The sequence below is a fragment of the Camelina sativa genome, chromosome 14 (genome assembly GCF_030686135.1).
Source record: "Camelina sativa cultivar CO46 ecotype springtype chromosome 14, ASM3068613v1".
NCBI lineage: Eukaryota > Viridiplantae > Streptophyta > Magnoliopsida > Brassicales > Brassicaceae > Camelina > Camelina sativa.
In genome coordinates, this window is record NC_141893.1 from 2171363 (window position 1) to 2191536 (window position 20174).

At 38.1% G+C, this 20174-nt stretch overlaps 5 protein-coding genes and 1 pseudogene across 17 annotated transcripts; 2 read left to right on the plus strand and 4 right to left on the minus strand.

The window, feature by feature from the left end:
- Nucleotides 1-1457: 1457 nt before the first annotated feature.
- LOC104739102 (putative uridine nucleosidase 2) lies at nucleotides 1458-4908 on the plus strand. 10 transcript variants are annotated; one of them, XM_010459352.3, is made up of 9 exons: nucleotides 1458-2515; nucleotides 2752-2867; nucleotides 2980-3039; nucleotides 3356-3541; nucleotides 3642-3746; nucleotides 3886-3982; nucleotides 4131-4238; nucleotides 4351-4486; nucleotides 4599-4908. In XM_010459352.3, the coding sequence occupies exons 1-9, from the start codon at nucleotides 2470-2472 to the stop codon at nucleotides 4705-4707; spliced, it is 963 nt and encodes a 320-aa protein (XP_010457654.2). In that variant the 5' UTR covers nucleotides 1458-2469; the 3' UTR covers nucleotides 4708-4908. The 10 variants fall into 10 exon arrangements, 6 of the variants coding, with proteins under 6 accessions (XP_010457654.2, XP_010457651.2, XP_087341122.1 ...); XM_010459349.3 differs by having other exon boundaries at nucleotides 2124-2515; nucleotides 3615-3746; XM_087484996.1 differs by having other exon boundaries at nucleotides 2124-2515; nucleotides 3636-3746.
- On the minus strand, nucleotides 4838-6279 carry LOC104739101 (uncharacterized). Of its 2 annotated transcripts, none has more exons than XM_087484999.1 (3): nucleotides 5975-6279; nucleotides 5463-5863; nucleotides 4838-5277 (listed from the first exon to the last, which is right to left on the minus strand). In XM_087484999.1, the coding sequence occupies exons 1-3, from the start codon at nucleotides 6195-6197 to the stop codon at nucleotides 5152-5154; spliced, it is 750 nt and encodes a 249-aa protein (XP_087341125.1). In that variant the 5' UTR covers nucleotides 6198-6279; the 3' UTR covers nucleotides 4838-5151. The 2 variants fall into 2 exon arrangements, with proteins under 2 accessions (XP_087341125.1, XP_087341126.1); XM_087485000.1 differs by lacking the exon at nucleotides 4838-5277 and having other exon boundaries at nucleotides 5495-5632; nucleotides 5731-5863; nucleotides 5975-6270.
- A 594-nt stretch (nucleotides 6280-6873) lies between these two features.
- Nucleotides 6874-10852, plus strand: LOC104739105 (type I inositol polyphosphate 5-phosphatase 13). The gene is made up of 8 exons (XM_087485588.1): nucleotides 6874-8050; nucleotides 8139-8391; nucleotides 8472-9279; nucleotides 9446-9570; nucleotides 9710-9794; nucleotides 10043-10208; nucleotides 10311-10351; nucleotides 10525-10852. The coding sequence occupies exons 1-8, from the start codon at nucleotides 7201-7203 to the stop codon at nucleotides 10603-10605; spliced, it is 2409 nt and encodes an 802-aa protein (XP_087341714.1). The 5' UTR covers nucleotides 6874-7200; the 3' UTR covers nucleotides 10606-10852.
- On the minus strand, nucleotides 10805-13374 carry LOC104763487 (ankyrin repeat-containing protein At5g02620-like; annotated as a pseudogene). The gene is made up of 3 exons (XR_015580499.1): nucleotides 12371-13374; nucleotides 11869-12277; nucleotides 10805-11783 (listed from the first exon to the last, which is right to left on the minus strand). The product of XR_015580499.1 is annotated as an ankyrin repeat-containing protein At5g02620-like (transcript).
- Nucleotides 13375-13633: 259 nt separating this feature from the next.
- LOC104739106 (polygalacturonase-like) lies at nucleotides 13634-15794 on the minus strand. Its single transcript, XM_010459356.2, has 4 exons — nucleotides 15304-15794; nucleotides 14541-14830; nucleotides 14146-14374; nucleotides 13634-14023 (listed from the first exon to the last, which is right to left on the minus strand). Exons 1-4 carry the CDS (start codon nucleotides 15739-15741, stop codon nucleotides 13796-13798), a joined length of 1185 nt encoding a protein of 394 aa, XP_010457658.1. The 5' UTR covers nucleotides 15742-15794; the 3' UTR covers nucleotides 13634-13795.
- A 1731-nt stretch (nucleotides 15795-17525) lies between these two features.
- LOC104739107 (polygalacturonase-like) lies at nucleotides 17526-19637 on the minus strand. Of its 2 annotated transcripts, none has more exons than XM_010459358.2 (4): nucleotides 19095-19637; nucleotides 18503-18792; nucleotides 18135-18349; nucleotides 17526-18009 (listed from the first exon to the last, which is right to left on the minus strand). In XM_010459358.2, the coding sequence occupies exons 1-4, from the start codon at nucleotides 19533-19535 to the stop codon at nucleotides 17975-17977; spliced, it is 981 nt and encodes a 326-aa protein (XP_010457660.2). In that variant the 5' UTR covers nucleotides 19536-19637; the 3' UTR covers nucleotides 17526-17974. The 2 variants fall into 2 exon arrangements, with proteins under 2 accessions (XP_010457660.2, XP_010457659.2); XM_010459357.2 differs by having other exon boundaries at nucleotides 18121-18349; nucleotides 19095-19623.
- Nucleotides 19638-20174: the final 537 nt, after the last annotated feature.

The window sequence follows — 20174 nt, forward strand, 5'->3', positions numbered from 1 at the left end:
GGCATATTATTGCTATTTTTATTATTATTATCATACAGATTTTATTCGATCTAGCTAATTTCTACAGATAAAGGAGAGAAGGAATTGAAAAAGGAGAATCTTAGGAGTAGCTTGAAAAAGAAACTTCAGAGGTTTTGAGATGCACAATGTATGTATCACATGAACCATGTGGAAATGGAAGAAAACTTTTGTATAATAAATCTTATATATGAGAAATATTCTCAATATTTTCATAGATATATAAGGACTTGGAAACTAATTTATATATTTCGTTTTGTTTTCATGATTTTTTTTTTAATTGGCAGGTGTCCTAACCAACAAATTAAATTAAAGGATCTCCTATTATATAATTAAGGAAATAGATTGACATCAATTTTATAACTTGACAGTATAATATGATTTGTCCTGAGAGACAAATGCACTAATCAAATAAATCGTAGATATTATCAAATATCTAAATTTAATGTAGCTTAGCACCTAAAGACAATCTCGAGACTCATCATCCTAATGAAACTTAGAATAGATTAATAAAATCAGGCATATATCCTTAAGGAAAAAAAGAAAAAAATAAAACAAAATCACCGGCAAACCCTAAAACCATCATAAAGAAAAAAAAACCTAGCATACTTTACTTGTGAGGCAAACCATCACTAATTTTGTCTTTGATTACTAACGCAGAGCTCATCCTGCCCCGATTCGCCAGACTCAGTTTGCGAAGTAGGAACCATAGCGAAATAGAGTGTCTTACCAACGTGGAACGACCAGAGGCAAATCTTATCGTGTGTCTGTAGCTGGTAATCGCTGACCACATGATTCCACCCACTAGTCAAAAAGTATGGAGGATTCTTCCCCATGTTCCATCTCGCCAATTTCACTTTATATTCTTTTAGATCAGAAGCCACGAGTATCGAGGCTAGTCCATCGTCGCGAAGCTTTCTGGCATGTCTTCGTATGATATTTTCTTCGGAGGGTGTCAAGAATTCAAGATCCTCTATCTTGCTGAAAGGCATGGAGAGACGACGGAAGTGTGGAAGGACATCGGTTTCTACCAAAGCCTTCTTTATGATACATCTTGGATCTTTGCCCTTCTTGTCCCTCATCAACTGCACCAGCCACTCCGGCGTCGGGTCTCTCGTCCCAGAAGAAGAGGCTTCCGCTTCAAAACGACCGTTGGCCATGCGTCTTCTTTTTTTAGGTTGTTGTCCCGTGGCAGGAGGAAGCCCAAGAGAACATCTCTTGATGTTTCCGGTGGGGTTTGATGAAGATTCCGTGCATGGGACGTCAAAAGTATCGGCTTTATGAGGGTCTTCTTCGGTCGCAAAACTCTCTATCTCGAGATAAGAGACAAGAATCCTCAAGGTTCTCTTCTTTCGTGGAAATCGTATAAAGACTCTATCTTCCCTCTCTATTGCCTCCGCAACACGACGTTCCATCCCCATGTGTGCAGCTTCTCGAGTAACTGATATGCTAACAGACAAACTTCTTATATATATATTTTTTCTCAAATATATCTAAGACTTGAGTAAATATTTTAAGGTTTTTTTCTCCTGTTTAGAGAATTAAATTTGAAATTATCCACTAATTTTATTAATCAAAAATTTTTTTTTGATCGTTTTTAATTGGTTAAGGGTTTTGAGTTTTCACTATTTAAAGAGTTAGCCATACAGTTTTTGTTTATATATATAAATAGTGAATTTTTCTTTCGGTAGAATATATATGTAGTGATTTTTTTTGACTGGGTAGAATATATATAGTGAATTTTTTTAAAAAGAGATATTCATGATGTTTTGTTTTTACTTATAGATACCATTCACTTTAATAGATTTAAGATCCTCATCTGTTTAGTTTCCTCTCCAACGTATTATTCTGTTATCATCAAAATACAAAAAAAGTAGAATTTTTCCGAACTGTTTATTCAATTTTAAAATCAACATGTTTTTTTTTGTCAAATCTTGCTTGTTAACTTTTTTTCTTTCCAAAAATGTCTCTGCTTTTTGTCTACAAAACAGAGCTGTTAAAAAAGTTTTCGGTTTGGTACATCTTTGTCTAAACCAAAATATCATGAACCAGGTGGTAGAAATCAAACTAAACCGGTTTATAAGATGCGAAACGACACCGGTTAAGGAATCTCTGTCTCTGTTTTTTTTTCCACCTTTCAGATAGAGAGAGTCTCAAAGACAAGATCCCAACTCGTTTCATGAGAGACGTGACTGAATAAAATCGTTCTTTTCTATATACGGAAACAGCCAAAAAGGAGGATAACAAACCCACGTTTGCAGACTGGACTGCAAAAAGAAACCTTTTTTAATGATCCGGTGGTGTTATATGGATCATATACCTTTTTTTTTTCCTTCTTATGTGTGTAGTATATAAAAAGTTAGGATTACGAGAGCAAATTTAGCTTTTTTATTTATTTTTATTTGGGGTCCCTCAAAGTCTTCGCCTTTGCCGTGTTGAAGTAAGATCGCGATGGGAGAACGCAAGAAGATCATCATCGATACTGATCCTGGAATCGGTCGGTATATACTCTCTCTCCTTTTCTTTGTTGGGATTCGATTCAAACTCGGATCTCTGTTTCTCTACTGTCTCTTTGAACCTTTTGGTTTTTTACTGAGAATTCTCTACTTAAAGTGGAACTAGTTTGGTTTACTGATTCGAAATTAGAGAGATCTGAGTTTGATCCATAGAAATAGAATTCACTCAAAGAGGTCTCTAATTAATCACTGGACTGGATTTGATGATATATTGTAGATGATGCAATGGCCATATTCGTGGCTTTAAACTCACCTGAAGTTGATGTGATTGGCCTCACTACTATCTTTGGAAACGTGTATACCACTCTCGCCACTCGAAACGCCTTGCATTTGGTATCACTTTCTTTCTTCATATGGATCTCACTGTCTGTATGTATGAAATCGAATCTATTGCATTCTTAGATGAATCTAATCATCTTTTGTTTTTATTATATGCATCTACTAGTTGGAGGTTGCGAGTAGGACAGATATTCCTGTGGCTGAAGGAACACATCAAACTTTCCTGGTATGTATTTTTTACTCTTATGGCCTTGATATGAGAATGCGAAAGATGGATGTTATAATGTGTTGAAGATTCAACATAGATCTTTAGTGAACATAATAGTGGGAAATTCCTAGGAAGTTTTAAGACCAGAAGAGATAGATATGTTCCACGCCCTCTCGAGAGTAGACAAAAACGTTTTGGTCTGCTCTACTCCTAAATTGCAGAATCCATACCTGATCTGCATAATAAGTCAATCTTGACTAAGCTAATTTGTGCTATTTTTTCCCCTATCTATTAGTCTTCTCATTGTTCATTTGTTGTCTTTTCTTTTGTAAAGAACGAAAAGAAGGTTCGGATTGCTGACTTTGTTCATGGAAAAGATGGACTTGGCAACCAAAATTTCCCTCCACCTAAAGGAAAGCCAATTGAAAAGTCTGGACCTGAGTTCTTAGTTGAACAAGCAAAGCTTTACCCTGGCGAGATCACCGTTGTTGCTTTGGGACCATTAACAAATATCGCTTTGGTAAGTCCTTTCTCATCTGCAATTTTTTCACTTTTATGGTCTTGCATAAAATCTCTATTCCTCTTTATCTTAGGGAGATTTTCATTACCATGAGATGCAGGCTGTTCAGCTTGATCCAGAGTTTTCGAAAAATGTCGGACAAATTGTGATTCTTGGTGGAGCATTCGCAGTAAACGGAAATGTAAATCCAGCTTCGGAAGCTAATGTAAGTTCCTTCGTTCTTTAAACTAGTCTGATCTTCTTACACATTAGTTTATACGTAAACTGAATATGACATCTTCTACTGTAGAGTTGATTACCTTAGTTTCCACATATTTTTCTATTCAATTTTCTGGCTAGGGTAGATTTTTGGAGATCCAGAAGCTGCAGATATTGTGTTCACATGTGGAGCCGATATAATTGCTGTGGGGATCAACGTGACCCATCAAGTTATTATGTCAGGTTATTTGGATATCATCTTTTGCTTGGTTTGATGTCTTATTGCCTCTGAGTTGTGATTGTTTGTTGCGACCAAGAACTTAGAGAAACAGAGTATAGTTATACACAACTTGATGATCTTTTTTCTTTCCGGTGTTTATGCTGGATTTAGCTGATGACAAGGACAAATTGGCATCATCGAATGGGAAATTAGCTCAATATCTCTGTAAAATCCTTGATGTGTATTATGCTTATCATCTTGAGGCTTACGAAATCAAAGGTATGCGTTGATAATCATTTGTAATTTTGTATAGAGACACAACAATAACAAAATGCGACTAAATGTTTTATCTTAACCTTTTTAATTTATTGTGTATGTGTGTGGGTGGTAGGTGTCTATCTTCATGATCCTGCGACGATCCTAGCGGCTTTCCTTCCATCTCTGTTCACTTATACAGAAGGAGTTGCTAGAGTGCAGACAAGCGGTATTACTAGGGGACTTACTATACTGTACAACAATCTAAAGAAGTAAGATTTTTCATACATACATTCATGATATACAGTTATATATTATAGAGAATGTATCGGCTGAACAAATCATGCATAATGTGGTGAATTTTTATAAAAAAATGTGAATTAGGTTTGAGGAAATGACAGAGTGGTCAAACAAACCATCGATAAAAGTGGCAGTGACGGTTGACGCTCCTGCGGTATTGAAGCTCATAATGGATAGGCTTATGGAGTCTTAGACTCATCTCTCTTGCTTCACTTTTTGTGAACCCATTTTCTCTTGTTTCCAACGCAAACCTACTTGAAAATAAGGGCTCTTTCTTTTGCTTCATTATCATTTAATTTTAAGTGCTTTTTTAAAAGAAAATCTTTTGTCAAACCGAATATTATTTTACCATTTGATGACCTACTAATAATAAAATTAAATTCTTTCTCCCAAACTCCATGACTATACAATTCAAATTTGTTTCATGATGATTGTCCACTTGGTCCTAAAATATTTATCCACTCTGGATTTTTGCTAGCAATTTCAGAGTTATGATTGCTTGTTGCGACCAAGAACTTAATTTATTCTTCCTCACGTCTTCCTCTCACAAAGCCTACACTCTTTTAGTTTTCAGATATTAAAACAGGCCTTTGGTTGCGCTTCTTCACTCACCATGGTCCATGGTAGTAGCATTCGCCTACAAAGAAACAAGAGGAGCTTCCTCGTCCTCCTCGTCGAACCCCTGGTACTCCTCCTTGAACCCCTCGAGTTCCTCGCCGAGGTAAGAGTATACATCGCCACTGGGGGGAAACCATTGGTAAAGCTGCTTGAAATACAAATGAACATCAAGTAGAAAAAGTTAACATATGGGGTCAAATTTTAGGCAAACAAAACCACAAGTGAGAAAAGGGAAACACTAGTTGGGATAAGAGCATTGCTAGTTTGATTGAGTCAACAAAAAAAAAGATGGACAATGAAAAAACTTGGCTAGGAAGGATGCTTAATTACCTTCACTTCATGTTCTCGAGTAGAGAGATGCGTGATGAAATTATCAACGCCTCGACCAACAACGCCTAGGCCAGCAAGACCTGGGTCACCAATACGACGGCAGACAGTGCAAACCCAGAAGGCAGGTTCACCCGTGTCACTGCACCTATCCTCCTCCTCATCAAGTGCCCCTGCCAGAAGAAAGTTTTTCCAGAGGCACCTTGCATGAGTGGATGAGGCTTGTTGAGGAGAATCATATGGATACGGGAAAATAGAATTGTGTCCATACCCACGTAGCTCGCTAAGAAAAGGAGAGAAGTTTGGAGGAGTGGCGGCTGATGGACGGGATATGACCATCATAGAAGACGGAGGTGCAGACTCAAAATCACGAGACAGGAAAAGAGAAACCATGTCTTTATAACCTGTTTGAGAAACAAAAACAGAATTGAGACTCTCTCTATAATCATATACCATGTCTACTTAATAACTCTAGCAATTGGGAATCATTAAAAAGGATGAGAAGATATACTAACTGTAGGGGGAATGCCTAAGAGAGATTCCAGTGGAAGTGACCTTTGCTAGTGAGCCAACGGCAGTGATGGTGATAGGACCAGAGTAGCCTAACCTCCTCAAACTCCGTTTAATACACGGACCTATCCGACGAGCATCATAGCCATCGGGAACCGGACACCTCTTCATGTCCCATAAGACCGATACTGGGGCCAAAGCTATCTCTTTGTTTGGAGGAGACTCCATTGTGAATGCAAGAACTACCGATCTGTATCAAACAAAATAATAGAACAATGGTTTCAACTCTCCTTTGATTAATAGAAATCTTGTGCTAAAGTTTACAACAGAGCTCCCTATTTATAGAGAACTAGGTCTTTGCTATACCTAAGCAAATTCGTTCTATTCGGACCATTTCCATTTTCTTCATGGATTAGGAATTTTGTCCTCTAAGCCTTTGCAAAAGGATCCTTCCTTGTCATCAAGTTTCCTTATTTTTCCTTATTTTGATACTGCTGAAAAGAAGTTTTATTATATAAAGTTAGAGTAGTATTAGTCACACACGTGTAAGTATAACGATGAAATGTTGACATATATCAAGAAAAAAAATTATTATTTTTTAAAACAGCTAATTAAAATAATAACATAAAAAATTATTATTTTTCAAAACAGCTAATTAAGATAACACTAAATCTACATCTTTATATATAAAAAAATTTCTAAAAAAGAAAATTGACAAAACTAATGCAAATAATATAGAGATACCAGCGCCCCAACGCCGCATTATATAGGGTGAAGATTGGGCTTCGCTTTAATGGGCCTATAGTTTGTGTGAGTCGGCCTTTGGACGTGAGAGAGACATAGGAAACCTATAATAAGGGGCATAATCGTAATATTATAAAAATAAAACAAACGAACGTGACAAGGACTGGAGTTGATATTTTTTATTTTAACACTTTGACTGCGTCTTCCTTGGAGAATCACAGAACAGAACATTCTTTGTTTTTTTCCCAGAAGCTCATCAGAAGAAGAAAACCAAAAACTCAATGAAACAAACAAAGACCAAGACTTTCGCTTCCGTACACTTGTCGTCGTCATGTATCTCTCTATCCTACTACTTCTTCTCTTACTCTTTCTCTCTCCAACGACCCACGACGTGCTCTCCTCTCATTCTCTTTTCTCCTGACTTCTACTTTCTCTTCCCCATTCCTTCTCATTCCCAAATTTCCTCTGACCCCTTTGATCATCATCCATGGATGCACAGGTAATCATCGAAGACCAAGACGAAGAGACATTGTCCACGCTCGTCCCTGTTCCGCCGCGGCGAAAGACGCAGTCTTTTAGCTTACAGTTCGATCAAAAGCCTCACCATCAGATCCGCAAACACAGCCTCGATGAGGTTCCTAGATCCGCCACTTTAGGATCCGACACCGTTTATTTCGACTCCTCCGACGACGAATTCTCCACCGCGGCTAACATCGTTAGCGGAGATAACGCCGCTGATGGAAACAACGGCGGAGGAGGAGGAGCTGAGGATTACCTCATCGTTAATCCTCCTCCTAATGTCGGTGTTGGCGACGACGATACCGAGCCTTTGCCGGAGTTCATCGGCGCTGGAGGCGGTTCCGGGATATTTAAGGTTCCGGTGCGTGCGGCGGTGCATCCCGGACGTCCGCCGTGTCTTGAGCTGAGGCCTCATCCGCTCAGGGAGACGCAGACTGGGACTTTCTTGAGGAACATTGCTTGTACGGAGACGCAGCTTTGGGCTGGCCAAGAGAATGGTGTCAGGTTTTGGAATTTGGAAGATGCGTATGAGGCAGGGTGTGGGATTAGCGGCCAGGTACGCCGAGGGGATGAGGATACGGCCCCGTTTCATGAGTCTGTTACTACTTCTCCCACTATGTGTTTGGTCGCTGATGAAAGCAACAAGCTTTTGTGGAGTGGTCATAAGGATGGCAAAATCAGGGCTTGGAATATGATAAAGCAGCCTTCTGATGATGATAATGATGATCATGATGATGATGATTCGAATCCTTTCAAGGAACGAATCTCCTGGCAAGCTCATCGTGGTCCTGTCAATTCCATTGTCATTAGCTCTTATGGTTAGTCAGTCTATGATTGCGAGGATTGATTGATCTGAAAATTATGTTCCTTTTCATATTTGTGCTTATGCTTGTGGTTATGATGTAGGTGATATGTGGTCATGTTCTGAAGGAGGTGTGATAAAAATATGGCCTTGGGATCCATTAGAGAAATCTCTTCTGCTTAAACAAGAGGAGAAACACATGGCTGCGTTATTAGTGGAGAGGTCTGCTATTGACCTCAGGAGCCAAGTTACTGTCAATGGGACATGTAGCATATCTTCCTCAGAGGTCAAGTTTTTGTTAGCCGATTCAGTAAAAGCTAAAGTGTGGGCTGTGCAGTCACTCTCGTTTTCAATCTGGTAGGCTTTTTTACATTAGCAGATGGACTGTTCCTCTTTCATTGGGCTTGTTGATCATTCTAAAACGTTTGTGTGCGCAGGGATGCTCTGAGTAAAGACCTTCTGAAAGTTCTAAATGTTGAGGGGCAAGTTGAGAATCGTGTGGACATGCCACCTATACAAGATCAACAAGTTGATGATGAGATGAAACTGAAATTCTTCTCTGGTTCAAAAAGGGAAAAACCACAGGGCTTTCTGCAGCGATCACGTAATGCCATAATGGGAGCTGCAGGAGCTGTTCGCCGAGTCGCCACTAGAAGTGCAGGAGCGTTTTCGGAAGATACTAGGAAGACAGAGGCTATCGTGTTAGCTGTCGATGGAACAATTTGGACTGGAAGCATAAGTGGACTCATTGTTCAGTGGGATGCAAATGGAAACCGCTTGCGGGATGTGAATCACCATCAACGGCCTGTTTTGTGCTTTTGCACTTTTGGTGATCGACTATATGTGGGTTATGCAAGTGGCTACATCCAGGTCTTGGATTCCGACGGAAAGCTAATTTCAAGCTGGGTTTCACACAATGAGCCTGTGATTAAGCTAGCAGCAGGGGGTGGTTTCATTTTTAGTCTGGCAACTCATGGTGGAGTACGAGGATGGTATGTGACATCTCCAGGACCCCTGGACAATATAATCCGAACGGAATTGTCTCAGAAGGAAACTTCATATGCCAGACAAGACAATGTTAGAGTTTTAATTGGTACCTGGAATGTTGGTCAAGGACGGGCTTCACACGATGCACTTATGTCTTGGCTGGGCTCTGTCACTTCAGATGTGGGCATTGTTGTTGTCGGGTTGCAAGAGGTGGAGATGGGTGCAGGCTTCCTTGCTATGTCTGCTGCTAAAGAAACGGTAACTCCTTTTATGACAAGTTTGATTTTGCTTGATCCAGTAGAGCATCTGGTTATTGAGAGAACGGCATTCACTAGCATGTTTAGAACATTGTACTTCAATTTATATGCGATCATGCTGTCATCTACATATTTGGTTTCACACCATATTTGGATTGCGTGTGTAGGTTGGACTTGAAGGAAGTGCTGTAGGGCAGTGGTGGATTGATGCAATTGGAAAAGCACTTGATGAGAAGAAGACTTTTGAGCGTATGGGTTCAAGGCAGTTGGCAGGACTTCTGATATCTCTTTGGTAAGTGAAAGTTCACTCATGACATGTTGCATTCTTTCGCTTATCTTTCCAACACTTTTTACAAGGTTTACAATGAGGAGTTGTTTATCTTCCATGATTGACCCACTTAACTCTGTTTCACTTATACTTTTCTATTTAGGGCGAGGAAGGATATTAGAACACATGTTGGAGATCTTGATGTTGCAGCAGTTCCATGTGGCTTTGGCCGTGCCATTGGCAACAAAGTATGTCTTACTTCATCTCCACTTCATTTTTTACTATTTAAATCTGATTAGGAAATACACACTTCAGTGTATATTTGTTCTCTTTTGTGCTTGTGAAGATGCAATTTATCTTATGAAATTTGTTGCTTACTTGCAATGCATATGACCCACTTAATGATTACACAGGAAAAAGCTTAGCCTTTTGCCGCATTGTGTAGCTTCTCTTCTACCTTACTAAGCCTTACATTAATTGCGTACTTGTCAAACAGGGAGGTGTAGGTCTGAGAATCAGAGTTTATGACCGAATTATGTGCTTTGTGAACTGCCACTTGGCTGCACATTTGGAAGCAGTTAATCGCAGAAACGCAGATTTCAATCACATTTTTCGATTGATGGTGTTTTCCCGGGGACAAAATCTAAATAACACTGCAGCTGGTATGGTGCCGTACCTGTTTTTGTCTTGCTCACTTGGCTTTTCCACATATTTATTTTGGCTACTTTATTCTTCTGGTTTGCCATGGGCCCTCTCTCTTGCAGCTGGCGTGTCAACAGCAGCTTATACAACAAAGAGTAACACTGTATGTTCTCATCATTACTTATACTTATACACTTAAATTATATCATTGCTGAGAAGCAGTGACAAGCCACTCTATCAAAGTCCGTCACTGCTTCTCAGCCAGAGTATGCCTCCTTGAGAACAGACCCACAAACCTAACAAAGAACTTAGGCGGTTCACGTCGTTACCCAACAGATATTACCCGTAATGGAAGCACTAGACCAAAAACTGAAGACTCGGTTAAACGAGGTAAAAACCGGTGATGAGCTCTTGTAACATTGACAGTTTTAACTAGAACTTAGAGCAGAAGAACAACAAAGTCATCACAAGATATGCATCAGGTGAAGAAGAATTGGTTTTATTTATTCTTTGATTCCTTTGATCAAAAAAAAAAAATTATTCTTTGATTCTTTAGAAAATCAGTTGTGTCAAAAAATTGTAGATTTTGCTTCGAGACTGTTCCTCAGGTAGCATGTATTCAACTTTTGTATCTCCTCACTTGAATCAAAACGGTTTACAGGTACGTGATCCGCGTATACATTTGTTACTCTTACATTATACTGTCCATTCCTGAGATTTTAGTCTCAGAGTGCATACATTCTCTTGTTGAATTCGCTATTGAGAATCTCTGACTCTGAAGGCATATGAGACAGTGAGAAAGATTTCGATTTGCTTCTCTCTTTCCTTAAGCTTTTCAGTTTAGATTCCTCAATCCTATGCATGACCACACAGTAGCACATTGCACCTATCGTGGTTAGCATAATCGTCCCGCCTATAACCGTTGCACAAATCGCCAGCCAAATGTCCTTCTTACCCACAACGATAAATGAAAGAGAAACAAATGCAATGGATATGAACAAACAAGCCAACCACATGAGCTTGTTGATCACAAACACAAGCTTCTTCTTTGCCTTTTGCTCAATCACCACAACCGAAGTCTGCACCACAACAACAGCCAAAGATATGAACAGTGCTAAGCTGTCGAATATGAAAAAGACTAAAAACGGGGCTTTGTTGGCTATGCGGGCTTCTCCTAATGACAACGGTCCCTTTGTTCTTTCTTCTTCATATTGCCCAGGTATGGTGAAGATTGCTGCAAATGCAACTGTTGCAATTAGGACAGCCACAACGGTTGCTGAGTTTATAGCATTATTTAAACCGCTTATGTGAAGCTTCTTCAGTCTCTTTGCGATTCTCTGAACCCTGACACCCGTTTGGCGAGACTGTTGGAGCTGAGACTGTACCTCGTGTTTAATGTCGCTCACTGTTTGCTTAAGTTGTTTAGCCGGGTTTTGAGGCTTCCCAAGATCTTTAGCTGTTGCAGCTCCTGCTTCCTTCAGAACCGATACAAGCTCTGAGTTTCCAATCTTTTCAGCTATATCAAGTGCGGTATCTCCAGCCTTATTCGTAGCATTGAGGTCAATTCCATCAAATAATACCAAACATCGAACTATCTGCAAGCAAAGACAATAAGCACTTTCATTAGTATTCTCATTCAAACTTTGAAACTGGGGGGAGAAAGCAAATGATATTTGATACCTTAGTACGGCCTTTGTTTGTGGCAACGTGCAATGGCATATTCCCTTTGTTATTCTCAACACTCAAAACCGCAGGGTCAGGTTTTACCAACTCAAGGACAATCCCTTCGTTTGACCTTTGACAGCCATGTGAAGTGCTGTCTGTCCCTTTTTATCGGTTCTAAACCCAATACTTGCATCATTACCTATCAAGGACTTAACCACTTCTCTGTGCCCCATCCGCGCTGCAGAATGAAGTGCGGTTTTACCATTGTTCTTAGCTATCTTAGCTAAATGAGGATTCGTTTTCAAAAGAAGATTTACCACATCAATGTGTCCTTGTGTAGCAGCCGTGTGCAATGCAGTAGTACACGATGAATCCGTCGTCATAGCCAGATTTGGAAATGTCTCCAACAGCTTCTTCAACACCTCTGCAAAAGACAGCACACATTCAACATCTAAAAGAAAGTGTACAATATAAACAAGTTCTTGAGCTATTATCAGATATCCAAAGCTTCGTTTACCAAGATGGCCTTGTTTTGCTGCGACATGGAAAGGATCAAAACCGTTTCTAGCTGCAATTGATGCGGTATCAAGATCCATATGTTTCAACATCTCTTCAACAACTAACGAATACCCGTTTTCTGATGCAGTGTAGAGAGGAGTCTCTCCTTCTAGATTCTGCTTTGTGAACAACAACTTCAACTGATCTTGGATACTGTTACAATCTCGAATCAATTCCATAACCTTTCCCAAATTCCTCGTTCGAGCGGCAATGTGAAGAGGAGAATCTCCTCTTTTACCAGGCGACTCATTCTTCTTCTTCCTCTCACTACCATTCATGAAACTTAACTGTCTCTCCATTATTATCCGGAAGCTTTTCTGCTTCTCAACGAACCCACGGAAGCTTCCCTGCCTTTCCATTGCCTTGTCTTGTTTCTCCAATGCTCTCCCTTTGATTCCATGTTTCTCTACATTCCCAGCTTGGAAACTAACTTGCTTCTCCAAAGGTCTTCCCTTTCTCGCTTGATTCTCTGAACCAACGCATCTGAGACTCTGCTGTTCCTCCATGGAACTACCTCGAAAACTCTCTTGCTTCTCCATTACAGTAGTCAAAGAACTCATCTCCGTCTCCTTTAGATTCGTACTACTAAGTAACTATCTAAAGCAAATTACACAAAGATCTTGTTTTTTTTCCCCAAAATCTAAAGATCCCAACTTTAATCGAAGCACTGGTTGGATCTTTACCAGCAACACTCAGTTCGTAATAAAAGAAACAGCTTTAAAACTGAAAAAAACCTTTACTTTGCCTGTGATTGATTACCCAGATTTCTTCTAAAGATTCACAATCACTCACACGGATGTGACGAGAGGAGACAAAAAGGTTGCAGCTGATTTTAAGTTGAGTGAAGTATCATTGCATCTGACAGACCCAACAGAGCTTGAGTTATGGAAAAGGGTTTGTAAATCTCAAGGCTTTTTTTGTACGCACACATGTTTGATTCTTAGTCCTAAGCCGTTGAGTGACAGCATCTTCAGCTGTTGTTCAACTATTTAGCAGCCATCCTTTTTATTTTCTTTATCTTATTCGTTAAATTTCCAAAATCTATAATATTTTATTAAATTTCTCTATTTTTCATTTTTTTTTTTGTAGTGATTTCGCTATTTTTCATTTTTCCTCATGTTTCTTTTAGATTTGTCTTATATTTTTGCTTTCCAGATCTAGCTCTGTGCTGACAAACAAAAAAAAGGGAAAAAGTGATTGTGACGAGGTAAAACTCTTCCACTTTATTAGTTATGAAAAAAATGATATTTTATTATCGAAAACAATACTATATTTTTGTAGATCATAGGTTGTTACAGAAAACTATTTAAAAAATCAATTTTCTAATAACATTTTTACCGTTTCATCTCACACAAAATAAATTTACACCAAGAAATATTTGATATTATCGGTTTAGACAACTAGTAGGTTGAATGACACCAAGATTTTTCCCGATAGCATTGAAACAATAGGAAGTAGCAGGTGTTCCTTTGTTGTAAGTAAGTTTAATGTCTTGTAATGTGATTCCTGTACATGGATTGCTCTTGCTGCACGCTAGCTTCATCGCTTGCTGTGTCGCCGACGTTCCTTGTATGTTTTTATACGTCACTCCACTTATCTTCACCCCCGAATGCTAATACATTCATAAACATAAAAAAAAAAAATTAGTTATTGGACGACTAATTTAAGTCGATATATAACATATTGGATTATAAGTTTGATAAAATAAAATATGATATGTGGACATGCATGTACCTCAGTAGGGCAACCTAGGTTGGAGGGACAATAGTTTTGGTCGATTATGATTGGGTTTTGGACGTTCTTCATAATTAGGTTTTGGAAGAATACGTTTCTAACGAATCCCGTACTCGGCCTCGCCCATGATTTTATCCTCACACCGTTTTGTGTTCCGGTGAATACTGCACTCGAGAGTGTCACGTTCTCTACTCCGTCTTCGTTTAATTGCTTCGCCAAGCTCCCAATGCTGCCAATCGTCACATAATCATATGAGTATGACCGCTAAGTGCATTACTTGCTTATTTTTTTATTTGGAAATTCATAATTTCTTACAAGTACGTAATTATATATATATATATACACAATTTATATTCATTAGATCATTCTAAGAAATTAGACGGTGTGTGTATTACCTAACCCCGTGACCTGGACCACAAGCAAGTTTGGAAATGAGGAAATTGCGGGTACCAGGGCCGATAGCAACACAATCGTCTCCGGTCTGAACGGTACTTCCGGTTAATGTGACCCCGGTAGAGAATTGAACGGTGAAGCCGTCGGTGTTTGGACTGTTTCCAGGAGCCACTAGCCTGATGTTACGGACGACCACATTCGTGCAACCGTTGAGGGTCATATGGCCGACCTGGCTGTTCATCGATTTCACTCCACTTATGATCACGTCTTTTGCCGCGTTGAACGATATTGACTACAGTAATGCATCAAAGATTTTAATTATGAGATTGGTTTGCCGGTTAGTTTGATATAGACTAATAAATTAAAAGCAATAAATTATTGTAATTTGTATTGCCATAGATGAATATAATAAAATTAAAGAATTTCATGTTATTTTGACCAAAGAATCCATTCCCTTCCAAAATCTAATCATTTTTATAGAACTACTAGCTATATGGTTCATGTTTGTATATACAACTTTTATAAATTAAAATAAAATTGAAAAATAAATGTGTTAACTTATCCAACTTCATGTTTTTAATTTTAATCAATGGGTTTGCACAAAAAAAAAAAAAAGATATGATAAAGAAATAATTGGACGATGGATCCTGACTTTAAGTAATCAAAAATGATTAAAGCTCTTTTGCATTATGGTGCTTCGCTTTATGTAAAAATGTTAGAATATTGTTTTATTTACAGTAACTGTTGATAGAGGAGAAAGCATACCCTAACACCGGGAGGACAATTCTGACCAGATTTCCGGCAAGACCAGAACCCATCACCTCGAGCGTCGAAAGTCCCACCGACCATTGAGAATCTGCTAACCTTGTTGAAGAGAATCCAGTAACCGGAATTGGCAAAGGCCCAGTAATCTGCGGGAGCAACGACTGTTCCGGTCACTTGAAACTTGAGTTTGCTCTTGCATGGCCCTCCAAACGTTATTTGCTTCAACAAAAATGTCCCCGTTGGGACCACCACCGTGGCTGAGGCTGCGGAGCCACAAGCTCCTTGCCATGCTTTGAGGAACGCTGCAGTGGAATCGGTGACCCCGTCCGGTTTGGCCCCGAAGCTAACTACGTTGAAAACGTTGGTGGCGCTGCTCGAGACATCGATGAAGGTGAGGAAGATGATGAGAGGAAGAAATGTTATAGCTGGTATTGTCATTTTTTATATATGTGAATATGAGTTTGTGTTATGTTTGTGTTTGTGTTTGTGTTTGAATTAATTTGATGCATGGCATATATATAGAGAAAGAGCAATTAATAATTGGTTCGTTATCGGAGTCTATGGTACAATTAAGTACATGTGCTATCTATATGATAAGAGGTTGTGATTATTTTATGATAGATAAAAGAGTTTACATTTTCAAATAATTAGCTGCACACATGATTGATAATATAATTTCTAGGAGCAACGGTCGTTGTATTTACGATGACATTTTTGCACATAATCAGTTTCCCTTATAATATGGATCATATGTATGTGCAGTATATTTATATTTCATATGCTCGGTATGTCCGTAGTACCATATATTATTGATGAATAAAATTAAATACGTGGAAACTTACTCAGCTAGCGATCCATTAGAACAAAAAACTGTATATAACATGAACGTTATAGAGAATGAACAATAATAACTCAAGAAAAACTATCGATTTTACATAAATGCTCTAATAAAAGAAACTCAACCAAAAACCCTAAAAAGTCTATAGATATATATTTTTTACGTATTGAATATTTTTACAAACTCTTAATAAAATAGGATGTATTATAATTTCCACGAAGGTAGAATGATCATGGAATGCATCATTACAACGATAATATAATCCATAAAATAAATAAATAAAGTTGTCGTCTGCATTACCTTGCATCTTAATACCAAATTTCAGTTTTAAGTCGATAATCAGGAATACTTTTACAATACAAATTTTTTAATTGAAGTCCAATAAAAATATATACCAACTCGATCATATCTTGCAATCTTTCGATTATTCGTACCGTACGTATATGCACATCGTCACGGTTAATGTCGTTACTAAGCCATTTATACTTCTTTTGTTTGTTCTCTCTTTCTTTAAGCGACTATATATATATATATATAGAATTGCAAATGTAAGGTAAAAAAAAGTGACCCATATATGTATAGATGATGACATCACTACAAATTTATATGACAGGACATGTGATCAACTAGTAGTTGACCCCAAAAAAAAAAAAAAAAAAAAAGACATGTGATAATTAACTAGGTCACATTATTGAAACCAACCCAATCATATATATTCGTTAATCATTCTGGTAAGAATTACAGAAAGTCAATATCTATATATGGTTAGCTTAGTTCGTCGACATTTTGAATTCAACGTAACAACCATCGGGTATAGTATTCATTCTTGCGCCGCTCTCGCTGAATTAATTTTTATCCGTGACATTTATTTATTTTTGTTTTGTTTATTGGAGTGGTTGTTGTGTGTTTATTTTATCTACAGAATGAAAAAAGAGGTTAAACCAGGGAAGAGACAACAGTCGAACCGAGAATCTGCTAGAAGGTCGAGACTGAGGAAGATGAAGGGTCTGATGAGAGTTAAGAGAATAAAAAAGGTTGGAGCTGATTTTAGTAGAGCGATGATGTAGTACTACTATCCCTGCATCTTTAGAAACCTAACAAAGTTTGATTTATGGAAAAAGTCTTTGTAAATCTGAAGGCTCTTTGTGCGCACTAAGTAGCAGTCATCCCTTTTGTTTTCTTTATTTCGTTAAATTTCCTAAATCTATAAATTTGATTACTATGTCAATTATGTGCAATTAGAAAAAGCACATCTAAGCTTTCTTTTTCTTCAGTTTCCTCTAGATTTGTCTCATATTTTGCTCTTTAAATCAAAAAAAAAAAGGTGCAATGTGATTGGGACAGGTCAAAGTCTTCCACTTTCTTCGTTGCTGAAAACAGTATGTTATTGATGAAGAAAATAACTAAATAATTTGTAATGTTACATATCATTGTGATCATATATTGTTACAGAAACAAGTATTTTTGGTATTCTGAATTTCTGATCAAACCGGTTGGTATCCAAAATTATTTGGACCATCGTTCAAATTAATCTTATAATCGTAACAAAAACAACGGTTAAAAGATGAATGCTAAAATCCCCTAATAACATTTTACCAATTCATCTTTCACCAAATAAATATACACTAAGATATTTGATATTATCGGTTTAGACAACTAGTAGGTTGGATAACACCGAGACTTTTCCCAGCAGCATTGAAACAGTAGGAAGTAGCAGGAGCTCCTTTATTGTAAGTAAGCTTAATGTCTTGTAATGTGATTCCTGTGCATGGATTGCTCTTGCTACACACTAGCTTCATTGCTTGCTGTGTCGCCGACGTTCCTTGTATGTTTTTATACGTCACTCCACTTATCTTCACCCCCGAACGCTAATACATTCACAAACATTTATCATTAGTTATTAGACCAAGTTGATTTACATATTGGATTAGTCTGATAAAAAAAAAAAAAAAAAAAAAAAAAAGATGATAAGTATATACCTCAGTAGGGCAACCTTGGTGAGAAGGACAATAGTTTTGGTCGATTATGATAGGGTTTTGAACGTTCTTCATAATTAGGTTTTGGAAGAAGACGTTTCTAACGAATCCAGAGCTAGGCCTCGCCCACGACTTTATGCTCACGCCGTTTTGTGTTCCCGTAAATACGGAACTCGATACTGTCACGTTTTCTACTCCGTCTTCTTTCAAATCCTTCGCCAAGCTCCCGATACTGCGAGTCATCACATAATCATATAGTTATATGACCAATCTACATATATTGCTAGCTAGTTTTAAGTTGGAAATTCATGATTCCTTAGAGTTAATAATATATATACGTAATTTGTCCATAAAATCATTCTAAGAAATTAAACGGTGTGTATACCTAACCCCGTGACCTGGGCCACACGCAAGTTTGGTGATGAGGAAGTTGCGGGTACCAGGGCCGATAGCAACACAATCGTCTCCGGTCTGAACGGTGCTTCCGGTGAATGTGACTCCGGCGGAGAATTGAACGTGGAAACCGTCTGTGTTTGGGCTGTTTCCCGGAGCCACTAGTCTGACGTTACGGACGACCACATTGGTGCAACCATTGAGGGTCATGTGGGTGACCTGGCTGTTCATGGATTTCACTCCACTTATGATCACGTCTTTTGCCGAGTTGAATGATATTGACTATAATAATGCATCAAAGATTTTATAAGTATATGAGGTAGTCAACTAAAGTTTGATAGATCATCCATAATAATTAAAAAAGGAATTATCATAATTCGTAGTGCCACATAGTTGTAAAATAAGACAATAACTATTTCACTATATTTCGATTAAATAATGAACAATCCACAACCTCTTTTTCCAGAAACTATTATTATGAAACTTACTATATGTAGTTTTTTTCTTTTTGGTTAATAAACTATATATAGTTCTATTAAAAAAAAAAAATCCTAAAGTCAGAGACAGAAGAGATCAGAACATACCCTAACACCGGGAGGACAATTCTGACCAGATTTCCGGCAAGACCAGAACCCATTAGCTCGAGCGTCGAAAGTCCCGCCGACAAGTGACATTTTACTGACCTTGTTGAAGAGAATCCAGTAACCGGAGTTGCCAAAGACCCTGTAATCTGCCGGAGCAACGACGGTTCCCGACACTTGAAATGTGATTTTACTCTTGCATGGCCCTCCAAACGTTATTGCCTTCAACAGAAATGTCCCCTTCGGGACCACCACTGTGGCTGAAGCTTCCGAGCCACAAGCCCCTTGCCATGCTTTGAGGAATCCTGCAGTGGAATCGGTGACTCCGTCCGGTTTGGCTCCGAAACTAACTACGTTGAAAACGTTGGACGCGCTTCTCGACACATTGATGAAGGTGATCACAAGTGTGAAGAGAAGTGCAAATGTTATAGCAGGTTTTGTCATTTTTTTTTAATGTGAGGTTGAGTTTATGCTTGAATTGATTTTGATGCATCAAACCATGGATATATATAGAGAGAGCATGACTTATTCGTTATCGGAGTCTATGGTACAATTAAGTACATGTGCTATACTGATATCTATATGATAAGAGTTTCTGAATTTAACATTTCCAATTATTAGGTGCTCACATGGTTGATATAGAACTTTTTTAGTAGCAACGGTCGTTGAATCAACGATGACATTTTGTTGCGCATTCTGAATTTAATTAGCCATATACATATGTAAACCTTTTTTCATAAACGGCCATCTTACCGTTAGTTATGATTATATATATATATCACACATGACATGCATGTGATAGCTGTTGACCCCCAAAAAGACATGTGATTAACCATATATAGCTCACACATTATTGAAACTAACTCAATGATATCGTTAATCATTCTAAATAGAATTATAGAAAGTCAATATATGTATGTATGAGCTCCATTTTTTAAATTTATCTTATATTTTCCAAGTTATTTTTATTCATCTTATAGTTGTTTTGTTTTGACAAGCTGTTGAAGGAAAAAAAAAACAGATTATGTTGTGAAGCGAATTCAAGCGTTGAAAATTTTAAGTATATGATTATATGAAACGACA